At 56.3% G+C, this 19,339-nt stretch overlaps 1 protein-coding gene across 5 annotated transcripts; it reads left to right on the top strand.

The window, feature by feature from the left end:
- The first annotated feature begins 1,254 nt into the window (after window positions 1-1,254).
- Window positions 1,255-11,168, top strand: AK1 (adenylate kinase 1). 5 transcript variants are annotated; one of them, XM_043916786.1, is made up of 7 exons: window positions 1,255-1,341; window positions 4,543-4,581; window positions 6,094-6,129; window positions 6,314-6,477; window positions 7,277-7,393; window positions 10,484-10,675; window positions 10,930-11,168. In XM_043916786.1, exons 2-7 carry the CDS (start codon window positions 4,575-4,577, stop codon window positions 10,996-10,998), a joined length of 585 nt encoding a protein of 194 aa, XP_043772721.1. In that variant the 5' UTR covers window positions 1,255-1,341; window positions 4,543-4,574; the 3' UTR covers window positions 10,999-11,168. The 5 variants fall into 5 exon arrangements, with proteins under 5 accessions (XP_043772721.1, XP_043772724.1, XP_043772723.1 ...); XM_043916789.1 differs by lacking the exon at window positions 1,255-1,341 and adding an exon at window positions 1,483-1,500; XM_043916788.1 differs by lacking the exon at window positions 1,255-1,341 and adding an exon at window positions 2,501-2,835.
- The last annotated feature ends 8,171 nt before the right edge of the window (window positions 11,169-19,339 follow it).

Raw genomic sequence — 19,339 nt, forward strand, 5'->3', positions numbered from 1 at the left:
TGCCTGCGAGACAAGTTCCAGATTCAACCCACTCCACCATCTGGGGCTGCTGCCTTCAAGGTCGTGATATGGTCTAGCAGTCAAGTGCATGAGTTCTGAAGCTACGTGGTCCTAGGCTCTCATCTCTGCTCTGCTACTTCATTGAGCAACTATTGCTATGTGCCTATCTCATGAAAAATGCTGGGTAAATACTTTGCTCTCTACCTGAGAACCCCGGGCAAGCTCTTTTACAGCTGTGACCCTCACTTTCCTTGTGTTTAAGGACTGCAGACATGGTCTGAGTCCAGTTCTCTGCCTAACACCTGGTGCCCAGTGAGCCTCATTAATGGGCGCTGTTCTTTGTATCAGGACTGTCAGTCCCATTTGTGCCCACATCATTCTTAATGTCCCACATCCTCAAGCTGGCCTCACTGGGAACTGCCTGGCAGCTGCACGGGGGCAGGGCTGTTTTTTTGTTTTTTGTTTTTAATAATCTTCTACACTACCACTGGCTCAGACGGCAAAGAATCTGCCTGCCAAGCAGGAGACGCAGATTCCTTCTCTGGGTCAGGAAGATCCCCTGGAGAGGGGAATGGCAACCCACTCCAGTGTTCTTACCTGGACAATCCCATGGACAGAGGGGGCTGGCGGGCTACACAGTCCCTGGGGTTAGAAAGAGTTGGACACGATTGAGCACGCGCACACGCACACAGCCACCGGCGGGCTGGGAGATGGCTATGTAGGTGATCTTCGGAGTTCTGGGGAGTTACAGTCCCAGAGAAGTTCTTGGGGTCCCTTCCAACAGAGGAGGAGGAATTCTGCGTGGCTGTTGGCCCAGAGGCTTCGGGGCAGGATCTGAGGAGGGGCTGGGGACTTGTCTGGACAGCAGAACACATACTTTGGTCCCCTCCACCCCTGGTTCTGGCCTCTGTCTCTGCCATCGGTTTGCTGTGGGATTTTGTGCAAAGAGCCTCTCCTCGCTGGGCGTCAGCTTCCCCAGCGGTCATAGAAGAAGCCCGGTCCGGTCCCCCTGGAGTGATGCAGGTACAGTGGAAACAACAGAGGAATGAAAAACCTTCAGGAAGCTGTAAAGTGCTGTAAGCGTGTGCGGGCAGGCCACCTGGGGGTGCTTGGCCTGGCTTCCCATCAGGGCTCCGCTCTGGTCCAGTGCTCCCTCCCTTCCCGGTCGCTCTCCCTCTCTGCCTCCCTGCCTCCCTCCCTCCCTCCCTGCCATCACGGAGCGCTGGCTCCCGGCATGCCGCGCGCCGCTGACAGCCTTATAAATAGTCGCCTTTGCGGGCGGCTGGCGAGGACAGGCAGGGCACGCACTGGCCCCTGTGCCCACCCTCACCCTTCCCCCAGGTCAGTGTGTGCCCGTGTGTGCGCTTGTGCACGTGTGTTGGGGGGGGCGCCCCTGCCGGGAATGGGGAAGTTGCACGCACCTGGGGGGATTGGGTGTCTGTGCGTGTCGGGGTCTCCTCGGGCTTCGTGTGGCTGTGCTCCTATCCCAGCTTGTGATCTGTAAGTATCTGCCTGGTGGTATTCCCCAGGCTCTGCGCTAGGTGTCTGTGCCACACTGTGTGTGTCCTGTGGTTGGGGGTGTGTGTATGTGTGGTGTTCTCCCTCCCGGCCTCCGTGACAGTCACCCCTTTGTCCCACTGGCACTCCTGGGGCTCCGGGTCCCTGCCCTTGGCCCGTCTCAGCTGGGGACCTGGGAGGGGAGCTGTGGCTGGGCTCCCTGCCCCAGGACCTGGGAGGGGTCAGCCTAGGTGTTGGGAGGAGCTACCCTGTCATGTCATTTTTAGTGCTGGGGGGACGGGAAGCCCCCTGGATGTTTGGCCCCCTGCCCCAGCCTCCTGAAAGGGCAGGGGCTTGGAGGAAGCCCTGAGCCAGCCCGTGGGGCCTTTCCTGAGTGCCATTCAGCTACCTTCCTGGGACCCTCCAGCAGCAGCTGGACTGGGCTTGGGGGTTCGCACCCAGAGAGGGGACCCCAGCTGCCCAAGGTCACACAGCTAAGTGATAAGAGTTGGGACTTGAACCCTAGCCAGTTGCCAACCACTGAGAAGGCTGCATCTGGTCAGGAGCCGGGAGGCCTGGCTCTTGCCCTGGCCTTGCCTTGTGATTGAGGTGAAGTCCTGGTCCTTTCGGGCCTTGGCCTCCCGGGCCCCTCAGCAGACCACCCAGTCATGTGAGGAGTTGCCGTGGTCCTGACCAGGGGGCCTTATAAGGCCTGGGTGCTGAGCCCGTAACCCAACTCTGCCCTAGACCCTTGGCCTCTGTGAGGACTCCTCACAACCCAAGTTATTTTGGACCAAGAAGCGGCAGGTGCCAGCAGGGCAGAGGGGCTTAGGTTACCAGGAGGGGGTGGGGCGGGGTGGGTTGGGGTCCAGGCCACTCCTCGGGGTGTCGCTGCAGGCTGTCCCTGGCCAGGGGACCCTCTCCCTCCCCCACCAGCGGCGGAGGGCCACTGGCAGCTCTTAGCCTTCCTTCAGCACACTCAGCAGGAAAAAGGCTATAGGTCATACCCCACGGGGGGTGAGACGGTCAGCAAGCTGCTGAAGGACCTAGCAGATGCCAGGCCCAGGGTAGCAGAAAACGCCGCCCCCAGTGTGACCCCAGCCAGGCCTTGGGCAGGTCTCTCCTCCTCCCCAAGCCTCACTTCCCTCCCAAGACAGCTGTGCGGATGGAGTGAGGCCCCCAGCCCCATGCTCTGCCAGGGCCAGGCCCAGAGGGGTGGGACACAGGCCTACAGTACAGCAGAGAGGCCCAGTACAGCGTGGAGTGTGAGATGCTGGAGGCCGGTCACCTGCCGGTGTGGGAGTGGAGAGCAGAGTCCAGGAAGGCTTCCTGAAGGAGGTGGGACCTGAACTGAGTCCTCAACAGTAGCTTCTTGGGGAAGGGCATTCAGGTGTCGGATGCAACATTAGCTGGGACCTGCAGGTGGGACATGATAGTGGTGAGTGAGGGAGCTCCAAGCAGTTCAGGCAGTGGCCTCCAGGGGAGGGCTCCCAAGGGGACTAGATTGCTGGGCTCGATCAGCTACGTTAGGGTTTATTTGGGGGATGGAGGGGGCCCCAGGTGGAAGTGTTTTAAGCAGGCAAGGATGTGGTTTGATGCTTGTCAGAGAAAATCCTGCAGGTTGCCTGGTGGGGTGTGGAGGTGGGGAGGCCCACGGAAGGCCGGGCAGTGGCTAGTTTCCCTGCTTGGAACAAGGAAGTGGTGGTGAGGACACAGCCTGGAGGGAAATTCTGGAGCGAGAGGGCTGGGACGTGCTTGTGTCGGGTGGAGGTGGGTGGGGAGAAGGGCGTTCACACTGACCGGGGCCTCTGGCTGGGTGATAGAACACGTAGCTTCGGATGATGTAAGGGCTGTTTAGAGACTGGGGGTCTCTGGGGTCTCTGGGTCTGTCCAGGGGCTGTGTTTGTGGGAGGCTGGGGAGAGAGGCCTGAGCTGGCTGGGCAGAGATGAGGGTCCAGGGAACCTGAGGCCAACAGTGAGAGGGCAGAGTAGGGACACCGGGCAGGGGTCCCAGGCAGAAGGAATGCTGACCCAGGCTTTGGGGTCAAAGGTTAAGGCAAAAGGGTGTGTGGTGGTTGCTGGGAGCCTTGGGGAAGGCTGGGGGATGAGGAGTGAAGAAGTGGGAGCCACAGATGTGTCGTGGCAACTCCAGAGGGACTGATGGGAAGGGGAGAGGGAGGGAGACCTCTGAGCTGTGGATGCAGAGGGGTGGGATCCCAAGAGGCACTGGGCTTGACTGACAAGCTGAGGGGAAAGGGGTGCAAGGTCCTCAGGCAGGGAGGCGGCAGGGGCCATGTCAGGGTGGAAGTTGGGCCTTCCACCCAACTCTGCTGCAGAACAGCAGAGAGGCCCAGTATAGCATCGTGTGTGCAAAGCTGGAGGCCGGTCACCTGCCAGTGTGGGAGTGGAGGGCAAAGTCCAGGAAGGCCTCCTGAAGGAGGCGGCACCTGAACTGAGTCCTCAACAATAGCTCCTTGGGGAAGGGCATTCAGGTGTTGGGTGCAACATTACAGGGGCAGAAGCCAGGGGACCCACTCAGTTGAGAACCACGCAGGCTGTGGACCAAATACAGACCTGCAGCTCTCTTCCCTTTGGCCTCTGTGTCCCTTCGAGCATCCTGGTCCAAACCCCTCCTAGATGAGGACACCTTCCTGCCTCCCGGGCTTTCCTCCCGCTCTGGGGAGCGTTGTCAAGGTGTCAGGCAGACGCAAGACCCAGGGCCTGTTTTCCGGGACTTGGGAAGGAAACAGTTCAGCAGTTGCAGGAGCCTCTGTTTACGCCTCTGGCTGTCAACCTCGCTCTTGGGTGGGCTGGAGGGGCTGCTGCCCGCCCTGCGTGCGACAGGTGAGGCAGTGGAGGCAACCGGAGGAAAGGTGACTTCGCTAAGATCTCCCAGCCTCCTGGGCCTCCCCTGCCCCCAGCGGCCCCTCCACCCTCAGAAGACCAGGCCAGGGCCTGGCCCCCACCTTGGGGGGCTGGCCGGGGGCAGAGGCTTGATGTCCGAGAAACCCCCCTCACTCGGCTGCCTGTGCCCTTGTCTTGCAGAGCGCTGACTCGGCTGCCCGGATCACGGCAGGATGGAAGGTATGGGAGTGCCTCTCCTTGCCCGCTCACAGCTTGGGCCTCAGTGCGCCCATCTGTTAAAGGGGTGTGCTTTCGGCGGACGTGCGGGGACAGTTTGCAGGCAGCTCTGGAGCTGCTGGAAGGACCTGTCTGGGGGCCTCCGGCATCTTTCTCGGGCCTCTCGCGGGATGTACCAGCTCCAAGATTAATTTTAGAAGGAATGAGGCTTCCTTGAGGCTTCTCAGGGCCCCATAGCTCACCTCCTACACTGGTATTTATAGAGCTGAATCTCTGGCTCTTTCTGGAGAGGGGCACAGTGCTGGTGAGGGAAGGCCTGCCCTGCGGAGAGGCCCCAAGCGTGCAAATGCCAAGGCAAACAAGGACACGCTCCTGCCCCTCTCCCATACCAGTGGGGTTGAGTCTTCAGCATGTCTTGGGCCCTTCTGGCTCCTGCGGGCTGGGTCCTGCAGGGAGACGTGGGCAGAGCGCCCAGCTGGCCTGCCTCCTGGCGGCACCACCCGTCCCATCCCTGGCGCTGGGTCCCGGCCCGGGCGGCTCTTAAAGGAGCCCAGAGGGCCCGGCTGCTGCTGCTGCCTGAGGCCGGCAGTTGTCCTTCCACCCCCGGGGCTCTGAACATAGGTACCGCTGGGCTGTGGCCACCCCCCCCACGCCAGGCTTGTGCCCTTTCACATGGCCGCAGACGATGGAAGCCCACAGAAGTCATTCTTCTAGCAGCTCCTCAAGAACCCCAGGAGCTTACCAAGCTCACCTCCCCCTTGGCACACAGCGAGCTCCTACTTCCCTGAGAAGCGGGGAAGGCTGGGCAGCTTGGGAAGAGGCCCCCATCCCAGTTCAAGCAGGCGCCTGCCTCCAGGCCTTGGTCCCTTCTGTATGGTGGAGCTGCCGTCTGGCTGAGTTCAAGGCGGAGGTTGAAACGCAAGCTCCCTCCCGCCCTCTCTAAGCAAGGGTTCCATGTGCCCACCGCAGCCCTCTTTCCCGGCAACCGTCTCCAGGGCAACGTATGTTGTGGTTGCCAACTCCACACTGGTACCGCCTAGGGGAGGCAGGCGATGGGCAGGCCCAGAGCCTGAAGGGGGAGGCTGGGGGACACTGCAGACCAGGACCATGGGGGTCTGCTGCTCGGCGACAGACCCCCGCATCATGGAAGACTCTAGAGCCAGAGGTGACCCGACACCTTGGTCCAGCTGCCCACAGGGAGGGGCCATGAGGGTGGGCGTCCGAGGCCCTCAGCGTCACCCTCACGGCCTGTGCTGAGCCTGACTTCCAGGCCTTGGTCCCCGTGGGTCTCTCCGCCTGGATCATCTTCACCTCCCCGGCCTGTCCCAGTCTCTGCGTTTCCCTCGCCCCATATCACTCGCTCTGGGCTGATTCGTTTGCCTCTCTGATGCGGTGATGAGCAGTGTGATGAGTCCCTCTGCCTGGGGCTCAGCTACAGGCCTAGGACCTCAGAGGTGCCTCTGGCTCCTTGTCCAGTGACTCACTTGAGCTCTGCTCCCCTCTTCTCTCCCGCAGAGAAGCTGAAGAAAACCAAGATCATCTTTGTGGTGGGTGAGTCCAAGGCAGGCGGGTGAGGCAGCGAGAAGGGCGTGGCTTCAAAGGCCTCCCGGTGGGAGCCTGGGCTTGGGGGGCACCCTGGGCTCTGCCCCCCTCCTCGCTGGGTGACCCGGGCAGACACCCCCGTCCCTGCAGGGGTCCCGTTTCTCAGGACTTCTGAATGGGTGGGCACTTGCAGGCGGGCCCGGTTCGGGGAAGGGCACCCAGTGCGAGAAGATTGTCCAGAAGTACGGCTACACCCACCTCTCCACCGGAGACCTCCTGCGGGCCGAGGTCAGCTCGGGCTCAGCTAGGGGCAAGATGCTGTCAGAAATCATGGAGAAGGGGCAGCTGGTGCCACTGGTGAGTGGGCCCCAGCGGGATGAGGGTTGGAGGGGCAGTGGTGGCCCTGCATGGATGCCAACCAGCAAAGCCCATGACACATCGGCAGGGCTGACCATGACCTTCCCTGGCTCTGAGAGTCCTCATTGCCATTGGCAGAAAATTCCCTCCAGAAGCTCCCAAGAGCCTCCAGGACCTGCCTGCCGACGCCCTTCAGCGCCCCTCCCCACACCCCCCGAGTCCTCACCCCCGGCCCCAGCTCTGCACCCTCCCAGCACCCCGACCTTTCTGTCTGCTCACATTCATCCTACTCCTTCCTGCCTGGAATGTTCCTTCTTCCTCAGCTTTCAGACCTTGCTGACTCCCTCAGATTTGGGCCTGCCCCCCACTTTAGGCTCCCGCCCCCCACTTTAGACTCCAGTCGCCCCCACTTCTTTGCCAGTATATAGCCCATGTCATTCTTGGAAACTGTAAATGAACTGTGTAATGGTCTGTCCCCTCAGCAGGCTGTGAGTGTGCTGAGGACAGGGAAGTTCTGCTTTCTTCAGAGCTGTGTCCTCAGGGCTCAGACAGAAGGCTGAAAGGAGGGCCCCAGTCATATTATTGAGTGAATGAAGAAAAGAATGGATGATTGAATGAATGGCCCAATCAATCAATCAAGTCTTTGTAATTCAGAGGTGGCTTCCTGGAGAGGGCGGCTTGTTTGTGAAATCTGTTAGGGCAGAGAGCATTTCTGACTGTGGGGCGGTGTGTACAGAGGCTTGAGCAGGGCCTAGAGAAGAGGGGCTCATGACCCTCCCTTCTTTTCCTGCGCCCCCAGGAGACAGTGCTGGACATGCTCCGGGATGCCATGGTGGCCAAAGTAGATACTTCCAAAGGCTTCTTGATTGACGGCTACCCCCGGGAGGTGCAGCAGGGGGAGGAGTTTGAGCGGAGGGTAAGTGGAACCCGGGGAGCTGTGACCCGGAGCGGGCAGGCAGGAGCTGCCGTGATGGGCAGTTTTGAGACGAGGGAGAGAGAGACTGACCATCGGAGGGTGGCAGGGTGGGCAAGGAGGAAGACCAGGATGACTCTCTGGAGATCTTTCTGAAGTCTAGAGGAAAATGAGTAGAAGAGGAGGCAGCGGGCTGGGGGGTTCACAAACCTGGCCGTGGGTTCCCGTTCAGCTGTTTGAGGCCTTGGGCCAGTCATCCTGCCTTTCTGAACCTCGTGTCTCCAATTGCAAAATGGGGACAGACATTATCCTTGAAAGGAAGTATGGAGGTTACAGAGAATGCACCCTTCAAAAGTGGGACTTGGCACCCCGTGAACACACAGTCAGAGGGGCAGGAAACAGCATAGACGGCGCTGGAAGGTCAGGGGATGTGAGGAGAACAGAATCTGTGGGGCAGGGCAACTTGAAGTACCATGGGGAAGGAGGTTCAGGCCCGGCTGAGGTCTTGAATGCCATGGGGGGAGTCTAGTCCCCTTCCAGGCACCACAGGAAGTCTGGCTAGACAGAGACAGCCTTGAGGAGGAGGAGTCTTTGGGCTGCCTGGCACGAGTGCCCTCCAGGAGGATCTTCTCCAGGGTGGGAACACCTCACCCAAACACACACATGTACAGGCAGGTGACCACAGGCATACAAACACAGGTACATGTACACACAAGTACCGACAGACACGCATGCACAAGGCCAGAGGCGTATGTACACATGTACACAGGCATGTGGTGTACACACCCACACACTCATGCAATGTGTGTGCAAGGAAGCAGGGTGTAGGATATCCCAATACAGGGACACACAGAGATGCACCCAAGTGTGCACAGAGATGTACACACATACACACATGTATACACACACATGCACACACACATGCACACACACATACACATGTACACTCAGGTGTATGCACGTACACGTATACATACACACAGGTGTACTCAGGTATACACAGAGATTGTACACATATACACACACACAGATGTACACATATACATACACACATACACAAGTGTACATACATACACACACCTCTGATAAATGCCAATACCTCTGACGTCACAGGCCATATGGGGAAACAGGAAACTGCAAGTTCCTAGGAGGAGGGAGAGGTCAGCAAGGGTGGATGGGGACTCAGGGGCAATTCTCAGCAGCAGGGCCATATATGGGGAGGACCTGACATCTTAGGGGGCTGGGGTAGGACAGACTTCCATCTCCACTGCCCGTCTCTGTGAGATTGGGCCATCTTTGGGCTTCCACAGCTTTGAGCCTAACCCAGTAGAAATATACCATATTTCTTTAAAAAAATATATTTTTTTGGCTGCTCCAGGTCTTAGTTGCAACACACGGGCTCTTTAATTGCAGCACTTGGGCTCTTATTTGCAGCTTATGGGTTCTAGTTCCCTGATCAGGGATCAAACCTGAGCTCCCTGCATCAGGAGTAAGGAGTCTTAGCCATTGGACCACCAGGGGCATCACAACACCGTATTTCTCAACCTCTAAGAGGCTGCAGGACCTCAAGAAAGTATCTATCCTGGCCTGGGATTCAGTTTCCCTGTCTGCGAGATGGGGATTGCCTGGGCTTCCTTTGAGCTAGGAGGTCTTGGATCCTGAAGTCCGATGCCAGGCAGCCCTGAGTATGTCCTGACGTACCAGCTGTGTGACGTCACTTCAGGCCGTGACAGTCACGTCTAGAATAATGTGGTCAATGAAAGACCCCATCCTTCCTGGGGCTGTTGTGGGTGATACTGTGGGTGCTGGACTTGGCACAGGGCCCAGCTCCACTGTGTCCTCCAGCCTCTGGAAACCTGGTCTGCTTGGCTCTGGCCACCAGGGGGCGCCTGGGCCTCACTGAAGGAGGACTGGTCGACCTGGTCCTTCCAAACCTTCTCCGCCGATGAAATGCTTATTCCAGTGACAGTGACATTGTTGGGAACTCTCAGAGCTCAGCAGCCCCTTGCCCCTTCACTCAACCCTTGTTCCTTAGTCAGGCTCACATCAGCTCTACAGGTATAAGATGCATCTACCTGCCCTCAGGGGCTCCAGGTCTGCCTGGGAGAGGGATGTTAAGTAAATAACCAGAAGGCCCTCCTGAGGCAAGTCTTCCCATGTGGCTCCATGGCTCTGCCTGCCAATGCAGGAGCTGCAAGATACGAGGGTTCGATCCCTGGTTAGGAAGATCCCTTGAAGGAGGGAATGGCAACTCAACCCATTCCAGTATTCTTGCCAGGATAATCCCATGGACAGAGGAGCCTGGTGGGCTACAGTCCATGCAGTTGCAGAGTCTGAAGCAACTGAGCACACACGCACACACTCCTGGGACAAGCAAGCTCAAGGCAGAAGTAAAGGGGAGTGACTGCAGAAAAGTGAAAGAGCATGTTAGTCGCTCAGTCTTGTCCGACCCTTTGTGACCCCATGGGCTATTGTTCACCAAGCTCCTCTGTCATGGGATTCTCCAGGCAAGAATACTGGAGTGGGTTTCCTTCTCCAGGGGATCTTCCCTACCCAGGGATCGAACTGAGCCTCCTGTGTTGCAGGCAGATTCTTTGCTATCTGAGCCACCGGGGAGAGCATCCCAGAGAGCTGGGACTGTGCTTGGGGCGGGGGAGGGTGCATCTGAGAAGACTGCCCTAGAGGAATGAGATTTTAGCTCAAATCGGAAGGCGAGCTCTTGGTGTTGAGGGAAATGGTTTCTGACTGAGGTTCCCAGAATGAGCAGAGGCCTGGTGAGGCAGGGGTGAGAGCCCGACCACAGCCGATCATGTGGCTGAAGCCAGGACAGCAAAGGCATGAGGAGCATGAGATGAGGAGGGCAGGTCAGGTGAGGAGTTAGGTCTTTCTCCTGAGGGTACTGGGGAGCCATGGGAGAGGTGTGAGCAGGGGAGAGGCAGGGCAGATCGGTTTGAGGAAGGTTCCTTAGGCTGCCTTGGGAAAGGGCTGGAAGGTCTGAGTGGGTCTCAAGCGGGCCTCAGAAGTGGAAAGTGGGGGAGAAGGTGGCCCCAGGGGGCGGGAGTGGACCCTCTGTAAATAACACCCTGCCGGCAGATCGCACAGCCCACGCTACTGCTGTATGTGGACGCCGGCCCTGAGACCATGACCAAGCGGCTCCTGAAGCGCGGAGAGACCAGCGGGCGTGTGGACGACAACGAAGAGACCATCAAGAAGCGTCTGGAAACCTACTACAAGGCCACAGAGCCCGTCATCGCCTTCTACGAGAAACGCGGCATTGTTCGCAAGGTGCAGGCCCAAGAAAAAACCTGGGTCTTTGCCTGGCGTGGCCTCCAATTGCTGTCACCCTGGGACAGCCCTCCTGTCTGGGCCTTGGTTTCCCTCACTGGTTGGACAAGAAGCTGCTGTCCACTGTGGCTGGGCTTGGGGAGCCTGGCTTGGCCTCTAGGGGGGTGGGGTCAGCCCCCTGCCTTGGTGGGGTCCACCCAGCCCCCTCACCAAGCCCCGCAGGCATCCTGCCCTCACGGCCCATCTCCCTACAGGTCAACGCCGAAGGCTCTGTGGACAGTGTCTTCTCCCAGGTCTGCACCCACCTGGACGCCCTCAAGTAGCCAAGCTGGAGCCCCCTCCCCAGCGAGAGCCCCGCCCCACCCTCCTCCTGACTCGAGGCCTTGCCGGCCTGAGCTCAGCGCCTCCACCCTGCCCGGCTGAGCACAGGCAGAGGAAGCCACTTTATCCTGTTTTCATGGACAGCCAAGCACTAAAGGAGTTTCCAAGGACATTCAGTTTTATTCCTTTTTCTTTGCTTCCATCAGGGTTGATTCACAGGGCGTGGACGCCCCAGCCTTGAGTCCCCAGCCCGTCCCCCTCCGGTTCCTTGTTGGGGCCCCTCTCAACCCGCTTCAGCTGGTGCCCCCTCCTTGCTGCAGAGGAAAACCCCCCTCACACAGGGGTGTGCTGGGCCCGGGCTGTGCCAGGCTGGGGGATGCTGGGTGATGGAGCTGGGGTCCTGGCTCTCAGGGGCTCATGGTCAGGCAGAGCTGGGCCCTGGCCTGGCTTCCCCTGTATCCTTGCTATGTGGCCTTGACCTTGAGCCCCTTAGCTCTCTGAGCATGTTTTCTGTCCCAAACCATTGCTGGGGACAGGGCTGGAGCAGGCAGCATGGTCATGGACTGGGGGTGGGGGTAGGGGCTCCCCAGACAGGGAGGGCAACACACATCAGCTAGCTGGGTGGGCAGTGAATTGGCCTCCTTGGCGCAAGACGCTCTGAGGGTCTGGACAGGGCACTGGGAATGAATGGGGGTCATGGTCAAGGGGTGCCTCCCTGGAGGTGAGACCTGAAGGATGTCCCACCATGTAGCCCTGGACTGGTCACAACCTGCCCTCCCCGAGCCCGTTTCCAAATCTGAATTAGGCTCAGTGCTCCTCCCCGCCCCCCAAGGTTAGGACAAGAACACACTGAGCCAGGGGTGTGAGTGGTCAGTGCCATGGCCTGGGGACCACAGACCAGAGCAGCCTTGGCAGGGTGCTTTGGGAATGCCTCGGAATCCCCCAGAATCCCCCGGGAGAACTCTTCCCTCTTCTGTTCTCTTTCACGCCTTGACCTCATCACGGAGAACGTCTCCCTTAGTGCTCACGTGTCCCTATACACCTGTCCCAAGCCCAGCTGGCTCCCTTTAAAGTCAAGAGAGCCTCCAGCAGGGTGTCCCCGGCTGGGACGTAATCCTGGGTGGGGTGAGGGCGACCCGTGTGTGTCCACTTCTATTTATGGCAAGTGCGGCTGGTTTTCCATTTACAGTCATTATTTAAACTTTCCTTGAAAATAAACATATTTAAGTTATAAAAAGTGAGTCTATTGAAAGAAGAACATGAAATCGGTAGACAATAGTATAGGGGAGATAGGTTCTAGAAGGCCCACTCCATGAGGCCCTGGGTGGGGTACAGATTGGTCTTCTGCAGCTGGTTAGTCTGTGAGCCATGCCAACGGGACATGCAAGGGAGCCCCAACTCGTTCTGTGACCTCTCACCTCGGGGTCTCCATGTTGCATCTGTCAAAAGGAAAGTGAAAGTGCAGTCACTCAGTCATGTTTCACGCTTTGCGACCCCATGGACTGTAGCCTGTCAGACTTCTCTGTCCTTGGAATTCTCCAGGCGAGAATGCTGGAGTGGGTTGCCATTCCCTTCTCCAGGGGATCTTCCTGACCCAGGGATCGAACCCAGGTCTCCCTCATTGAAGGAAGATTCTTTACTGTCTGAGCATCTGTCAAACTGGAATAAAACACACATAGGCATGCATGCACATCCTCTGTTGAGGTTGTCATGATCAGCATGAGGGTGAGTGGAAAAACATGCCCCAAATGATACAAAGCTAAGAGAAGTCTACCTGACAAAATCATCTTCATTATCTTTATTTTTTTAAGTACAGCTTCATTAATTCAGGTATGTCTTTAAGTTTATGAAAGCCTAAGCTGACCCAAACTCTTCACCATGGAATCACTTTATTCATAAAAAAAAAAAAAAAAAAAAAAAACCTTGAGAATTTGGAAAAAAAACCACAGCACATTTTTAACAGTTCCACCCCATCCTTGCCACCACAAACCTCCCTGTGAGGGTTTCCTTTGTTCATGTTTGTTCATTCTACTTTCCAGAGCAACTGCTATGCTTGCAAGACAGGGTCACTAACCCCCTGGTCCATGTGCAGTGACTCTCGGAACAAGGGCAGCCGTATTCACAAAATTCCACCTGAGCTACTCCACCCTGACCAGCTCTGGGCAGCTCAGCACACAGAACTCAGAGGGGGCCCGGGTGGCAGGAATTTCCTTGAGCTGGAGCTCTGGAGTGGGGCCTGGAAGGAAACCAGGAGTGTGTTTCATTAGGAATGAGAGGGCCTGGAAGGGCAGAGGGGACAGCTCCGTGGAGACTCAGAGGTGGAGAGGACCCGTTGAGTGGGGAGGGCTCAAGACTTAGAGGGACAGAAGGACATATTTTGATTCATATATATTCTATTTAATTAATATATTTTAGCATTTATTTATTTGCTGTGTTGGGTCTTAGTTGTGGCACGCAGGATCTCTGTTGCAGCATGTGGGACCTTAGTTCTTTGAGCAGGGATTGAACCCATGTCCCCCGCATTACAAGGCAGATTCTTGACCACCAGACCACCAGGGAAGTCCCAGAGCTTTATTTTTTAATGAACATTTTCAAGCAAACTGAAAACTGGAGGAAATAATATGATGAACATCCATACACCCATCACCAACATTTAGTAATTGGCACTATTTTTCCATACCTCATTGTTTTACTTTTGCCAAACCACTTTTAAGTATATTACAGATATGAAAATATTTCACCCCTAAAGTCTGACTTCAGTATGACTTTACAATAAGTAAGAACCGTTTCCTATATAACCACAACTCAGAGGTCCAAGAACACTAGGTTAATAGTAACACTGTGATAGATAATAATCAGACCACATGCAATTTTCCCCAGTGGTCCCCAAAATACGTCTGTGGTCAAACCAGGATGCAACCCAGGACCACACACCGCATTTGGTTGTGATTCCATGAAAGCTCTTTTAACCTCGAAGGCCTTCCTGCTCTCTGACGCTGACTGTGAAGGGACCAGTTGTCCTGCAGAAAATTCCTTTTTCCAGATTCCTCTCTTACTTCCTCATGGTGGCATTTAACCAGTTACCCCACCCCTTGAATTTCTTGTAAACTGGAAGTTAGCTGTAGAGGCTTCGTAGATTCAAGAGAAGACTTTGGGGCAGGGATACCTAATAAACTAAGCTCACAAAGGTTTGTTTGTTTTTTGGCCACACTGTGAAGCATGTGGGATGTTAGTTCCTCAACCAGGGATTGAACCCATGCCCCCTGCTTTGAGAGCACGGAGTCTTAACCACTGGATCGCCGGGGGAAGTCCCAGGAAGAGTTTTTAAACCAGGCAGGACAGTCAGACCTACAGCACTTCTAGCTATAACCTGCACATGCATCTCCCTGGGGTCTTCCTGAAAAGCTGACTCTGATCCAGCAGGTCTGGTTTGGGCAGGAGGAGCCAGCTGCTGGTCCACAGCCCCCTACTTTGGGGAGCTCAGAGAGGAGCTGCCTTGTGGAGGCGGGAGCCCAGGGAAGGCATGGGAAGAGGGGGCATCTCTAGTGTCAGTGTGTGCTCAGCGACTAGAGGCGGGCTGAGAGGGCAGCATGATGGCCAATCCGAGACTGGAGAAATGGTCACTCTTCAGGTCTCAGGATGCTACCAAGATGCAGGAACATTTTAACCATTGGAGGACGAGCGCAGGGTCTGTAACCTCAGGGTCTCAGAGAGGAAGCGCGCTCAGGTAGGGAGGTATCCTCAGATGCCCCCGCCCCCGTGGACTGCGCCCCTAAGTCTTGGCCTCGGGGGCCCTGAGGGCCTGGCCGGAGGCACTGAAGTGGGAGAGGAAGGAAGCGGGGAGCGGAGGAGGCCAAGGCTGTCGCCTCCCAGCCGCGAGAGGGGCCTCGAGTAAACAGGAAGGCCTGGCGGCTCCACGGTGGGGGGGCTTCGGAGGGGGGGTTGCAGAGACCCACTGGACATGCGCAGCTGGCCAACACAAGCCTTCCTCTTTGGCAAGCAGACCCAGAGAGGTTGTGTGGCTTGCCCCAGATCACACAGCAAGGCAGGGGCATCCTCACCTGCCTCTCCAGCTTCTGCTCCTTCCAGGGGTTGTGGTGCAGGGTCTCCTGCCTCTGTTGCCCACTGTGGTTCATGCGGTGTTGGAGAGTCTCATCTATTCTTGGACCTCAGTTTCCCTTTCTGTGAACTCAGAGTCCCTACAATACAGAGGTTCTAGAATCCCAGCCCAGTGGAATCCTTCTGCCTCCTAGATGGTTGTCACGGGCATGGTCCTCTAGACCTTGGGCATGGTCGGGTTTTATCAAGAAGGTCAGCATCACCCAGGAGGCAGCATGTACCATTTCCCAGGGAGAGAAAGGGAGATACAGAGGGATCCCACTCTTCTAGAATAGAGTCTGGCACAACCTCTGAATCCAGTTATCTATACTCTTGGGGAGTCATTTGCCCTCTTCAGAGACCCCCCATCCCCGGGTTCAGAATGCCCCTAACACACACACCCTGGAAACCCAGAATCACAGCCCATGAAACCCCAGGTTGTGTAGCCCAGTGGTTAAGTTCATTCATTTGTTACACGAACACTTAATAAACACCTGTCATGGGTCAGGCGCTATTCTAAGCGATGGGGATTGAGCAGCAAAGCTTAGGCCCTTATCTTTATGAAACTTTTGTTCTAAAGAGGGAAGCAGACCAAATAAACAATATATAATATGTCAGAGGATTTCCCAGATGGCACTAGTGGTAAAGAACCTGCCAGCCAATGCAGGAGACGTAAGAGATGTGGGTTTGATCCCTTGGAGGAGGGCACGGAAACCCATTCCAGTATTCTTGCCTGGATAATCCTACGGACAAAAGAGCCTGGCAGGCTACAGTCCATAGGGCTGCAACGAGTCAGACACGACTAAAGCGACTTAGCATACACACAGTATTGTCAGAGGTTGATATGTGCCCAGGGGCCAGTTACTGGTGTGGGGAGAGGGCTGCTTAAAATGCGATGGGACAAGCCCCAGAGCCTGTGCTCCACAACAAGAGAAACCACCGCAATGAGAGGCCCACACACCGCAACTAGAGTGTAGCCCTCACTCTCCGCAAATAGACGCAGCAACAAAGACCCAGCACAACCAAAAACAAATAAATAAATAAAACTATTTTAAAAAATGTGATGGGAAGCCTTCATTGACCTTGTGACATTTGACCAGCAACTTAAACATGAGGAGCAAGCCCAGTGGTTATCTAGGGGGACAGAGTTTCAGGGAGAGGGATTGGCAGGTGCAAAGGCCCTGAGGTGGGCATGTGTTTGGCCCATTTCAGGAACAGCAAGGAGGCCAGCTGGCATGGATTGAGTGAGTGGGGGAAGAGCAGAGGTCAGAGAGAGGACAGGAGATCCTCGGGGGCCATTTGAGGGGCTCTGCCTTTCACATTGAGACGGTTATCTGCAGAGGGCGCTGAGCAGAGGAGGGATGGAACTTGACTTGGTTTTAACAGATTCTCTTTACAGTGTGCAGAGTGGGCTGGGAGCAAGGGTGGGAGTAAGGAGGGCCAGTGAGGTGGTGACTGTTATATTCCATGAGGTGTGTGTGGTGGCCAGGACGGTAGCTGTGGGGTGGTGGGAGCCCCACAAACAATGGGAATTTGCCTGGGGAGGAGCCAACAGGATGTGCTTATAGGTTGGATGAATGATGCAGCAGAAAGAGTCAAGGTCATCCTTAAGTCTTGAGCAATGAGAGGAGGGAGCTCTCATGATCTGAGACGGGGAGACGAAGGCAGGAACAGTTGGCAGAGGATGAATAGAGCCCAGTTTTGGACTTGTGAAGTCTGAACTGCTTATCAGGGGCCTGGAGCCTGAGGGAAGAGTTCTAGCTGGAGACACAAAGCTGGGAGCTGTCAGTGTATGGAAGGTCTTTAAAGCTCTTTGGATGAGGGGACCCAGAACAGTCCTTCCCAAACTGGAATGTGCACGAGAATGTCCTGAGGATATTGATTAAATGCAGCAGGTCTGGGGCAGAGCCTGAGAGAAGCTCCCAGGAGACGCTAAGACTACATTTTGAGTATCGAGCTTCTAGGGCACTATATTCTATGCCCAAGACCCACAGTGGGCAATGAGATCAATAGGGTCTCTAGTGATCAGTATTTGAAAGAAAATGGAACAGGGTGAATGCCCATCCTAAGGGTATATAAATATATAGGTTCACAAAATGTTTGTTTTAATTATTGGAGTCTGAGTCCCTGGGTTTGTGCTGGGACATGACATCATGGTCACAAAGATTTGAGAAAATCGGACTTGAGAGTGAGGATAAACAGAGAAGGGAAGAGTCCCAGGGTCCAAGTAAGGAAGGATGGGGAGGTACCAGAGAAGAGGCAGATAAGGCAACCAGGGAGGTGGGAGGGAAACCAGGATGGAATGTTCTGGAAGTCAAGGGAGGAAGGACAGGCCCAGAGGAGAATTAGCCTCTGCTCCTCCTTCTCAGCCCTGTTGCCCTGCACACTTGAGCCTCAGTTTCCTCCCCTGTAAAATGGGGAAGCGACAGTCTCAGCCCATTAAAGCAGCCATGAGGCGGCACTTGGCTCAGGGCAAGCGTGTGAATGGTGGTGGGGTGATCCCGATTGTTCTTCTGGGCTTTAGGTTCCTTCTGGCCAGCAGACTGCCCTCCTGCTGCACAGAGGTAAAAACTGAGACACAGAATATTTTTTTAAATTAATTTCTACTGGAGTATAGTCACTTTACAATGTTGTGTTAGTTTCTACTATACAGCAAAGTGAATCAGCTTTCGTCTATGTATAGCCCCTCTTTTTTGAATTTCCTCCCCATTTAGGTCACCGTAGAGCGCCAAGCAGAGTTCCCGAGTTACACAGCAGATTCTGCTCAGTTCTCACAACACGTGAAGGTCTTGCCTGAAGCCTGGACACCCTGACTCCCAGGCCAGTGCTGTCTTTCCCCACACCCACGTTCTCCCCTGCCGGTGTGGGTCTGGCCCTACTGTTTTCAACAGTTCCTGGCTCCAGGCTGATGCTGGAGACAGCCCGCCGCCTGGTGGGGGGGTCCCTGGGGGCCGCCTGAAATTCCTCTGGTGGCTCGCGGCCAGGGTAGACGTGCTCCATCCGCTCCTGCAGCCCCGGTCTTCCCGGCCAGCAGGGGAGAGGAAGGGGCACCTGCCCGTGGTGGGGGCCTGGCCCAGACGCCTGGCCATTGGCCGCTTGTCTCTTCGGCGTGTGGCTAGGCGGCACCTGAAAACGTCTGTATCAGTCAGGGCCCCAGCAGGAAACAGACGGCACGCTCCAGTGGGACAATTCGAGGAGAGTGGAATGAAGGGTCTGTTGACACAGGTGTGGGCAGGGTGTAGGAAAGTCACGAGGGACAGGGCCGAAGCCCAGGGCGGGCAGCGGCCATGACCCGTGACTACCCCCAGCCTGAAGGGCTGGGTGGAGAGGGCCAGGTCAGGGCTGTGGCCTCTGGAGCAGAGAGGCCACCAATTTGCAGTGACCCTGTGGGGAAGGAGCCAGAAGAATGAATCCTCTGGCTCCTTCCTCTCTGAGCTGTGCAGGGCTGGGGCTGGGGGTGAGTGGGGGGCTGGAGGAGGTAGATGTGGCCACTGGAATGGGGCGTGCATCTGGGGGGCAAACAGGAGACCACCCAAGGTTGGTACCCGCCTGCGGGATGGTGTCACAGTGACTGTGAAACTCCCTGGGGACAGGCAGCCCGGCCCGGGGACTGGCCTCTTTCACTGGGAACAGAAGCAAAGGCCTACCTCTCTGCGTCTCAGTTTCCCTATGCAACCCCGGCCCGCTCCTGCCTTACCTTCCGGGGAACTTCATGCTTTTAATCAATGAGTCTTAAGGACCAAAAGGGCCTCCTGGGCTCTGTGCTGGGGAAACAGTGGGGCAGAGACATCCAAGTCCCTGCCCTCAGGGAGCTGCTAGTCGAGCAGAGAGACTCACACAGCATGAGACCGGCTGAGGGGTGGGGCATCAGGGTGCTATGGGAGCTTTGGGGTGAGCCCCCTCTCCAGCCCTGGGTGCCCAATCTTCCTCCCTCCACTGGGCCCCTGGGCTCAGGGCTCCAGGCCCTCCTTAGGTTTTTCTCTCCCTGGAAGTCACCCTCAAGCATATCCTGGGTCCACCTAGGCCTCTCCCGCTTTCTAGAGAAACCAATCGTGTGAGAGGGAATGGATTAGCAGCATGAGGGTGGACGGGAGGGCAGTGTTTTCTATTTTTATTTTTTTAATATTTATTTATTTCACTGCATGGGGTTTTAGCTGCAGCACGTAGGATCTAGCTTCCTGACCAAGGATCGAAGCCAGGCCCTCTGCATTGGGAGCTTGGAGTCTTAGCCACTGGGCCACCAGG

Source organism: Cervus elaphus, chromosome 11, assembly GCF_910594005.1.
Source record: "Cervus elaphus chromosome 11, mCerEla1.1, whole genome shotgun sequence".
NCBI classification, from domain to species: Eukaryota; Metazoa; Chordata; class Mammalia; order Artiodactyla; family Cervidae; genus Cervus; species Cervus elaphus.

Excerpts from the sequence above, each read along its gene's own strand:
- AK1 (XM_043916784.1), top strand. The coding sequence starts at position 5,686 with ATGGGGGTCTGCTGCTCGGCGACAGACCCCCGCATCATGGAAGACTCT. Across the intron at positions 7,394-10,483 it reads GGGAGGAGTTTGAGCGGAGG|ATCGCACAGCCCACGCTACT; the intron begins GTAAGTGGAACC and ends CCCTGCCGGCAG. Across the intron at positions 10,676-10,929 it reads AACGCGGCATTGTTCGCAAG|GTCAACGCCGAAGGCTCTGT; the intron begins GTGCAGGCCCAA and ends ATCTCCCTACAG.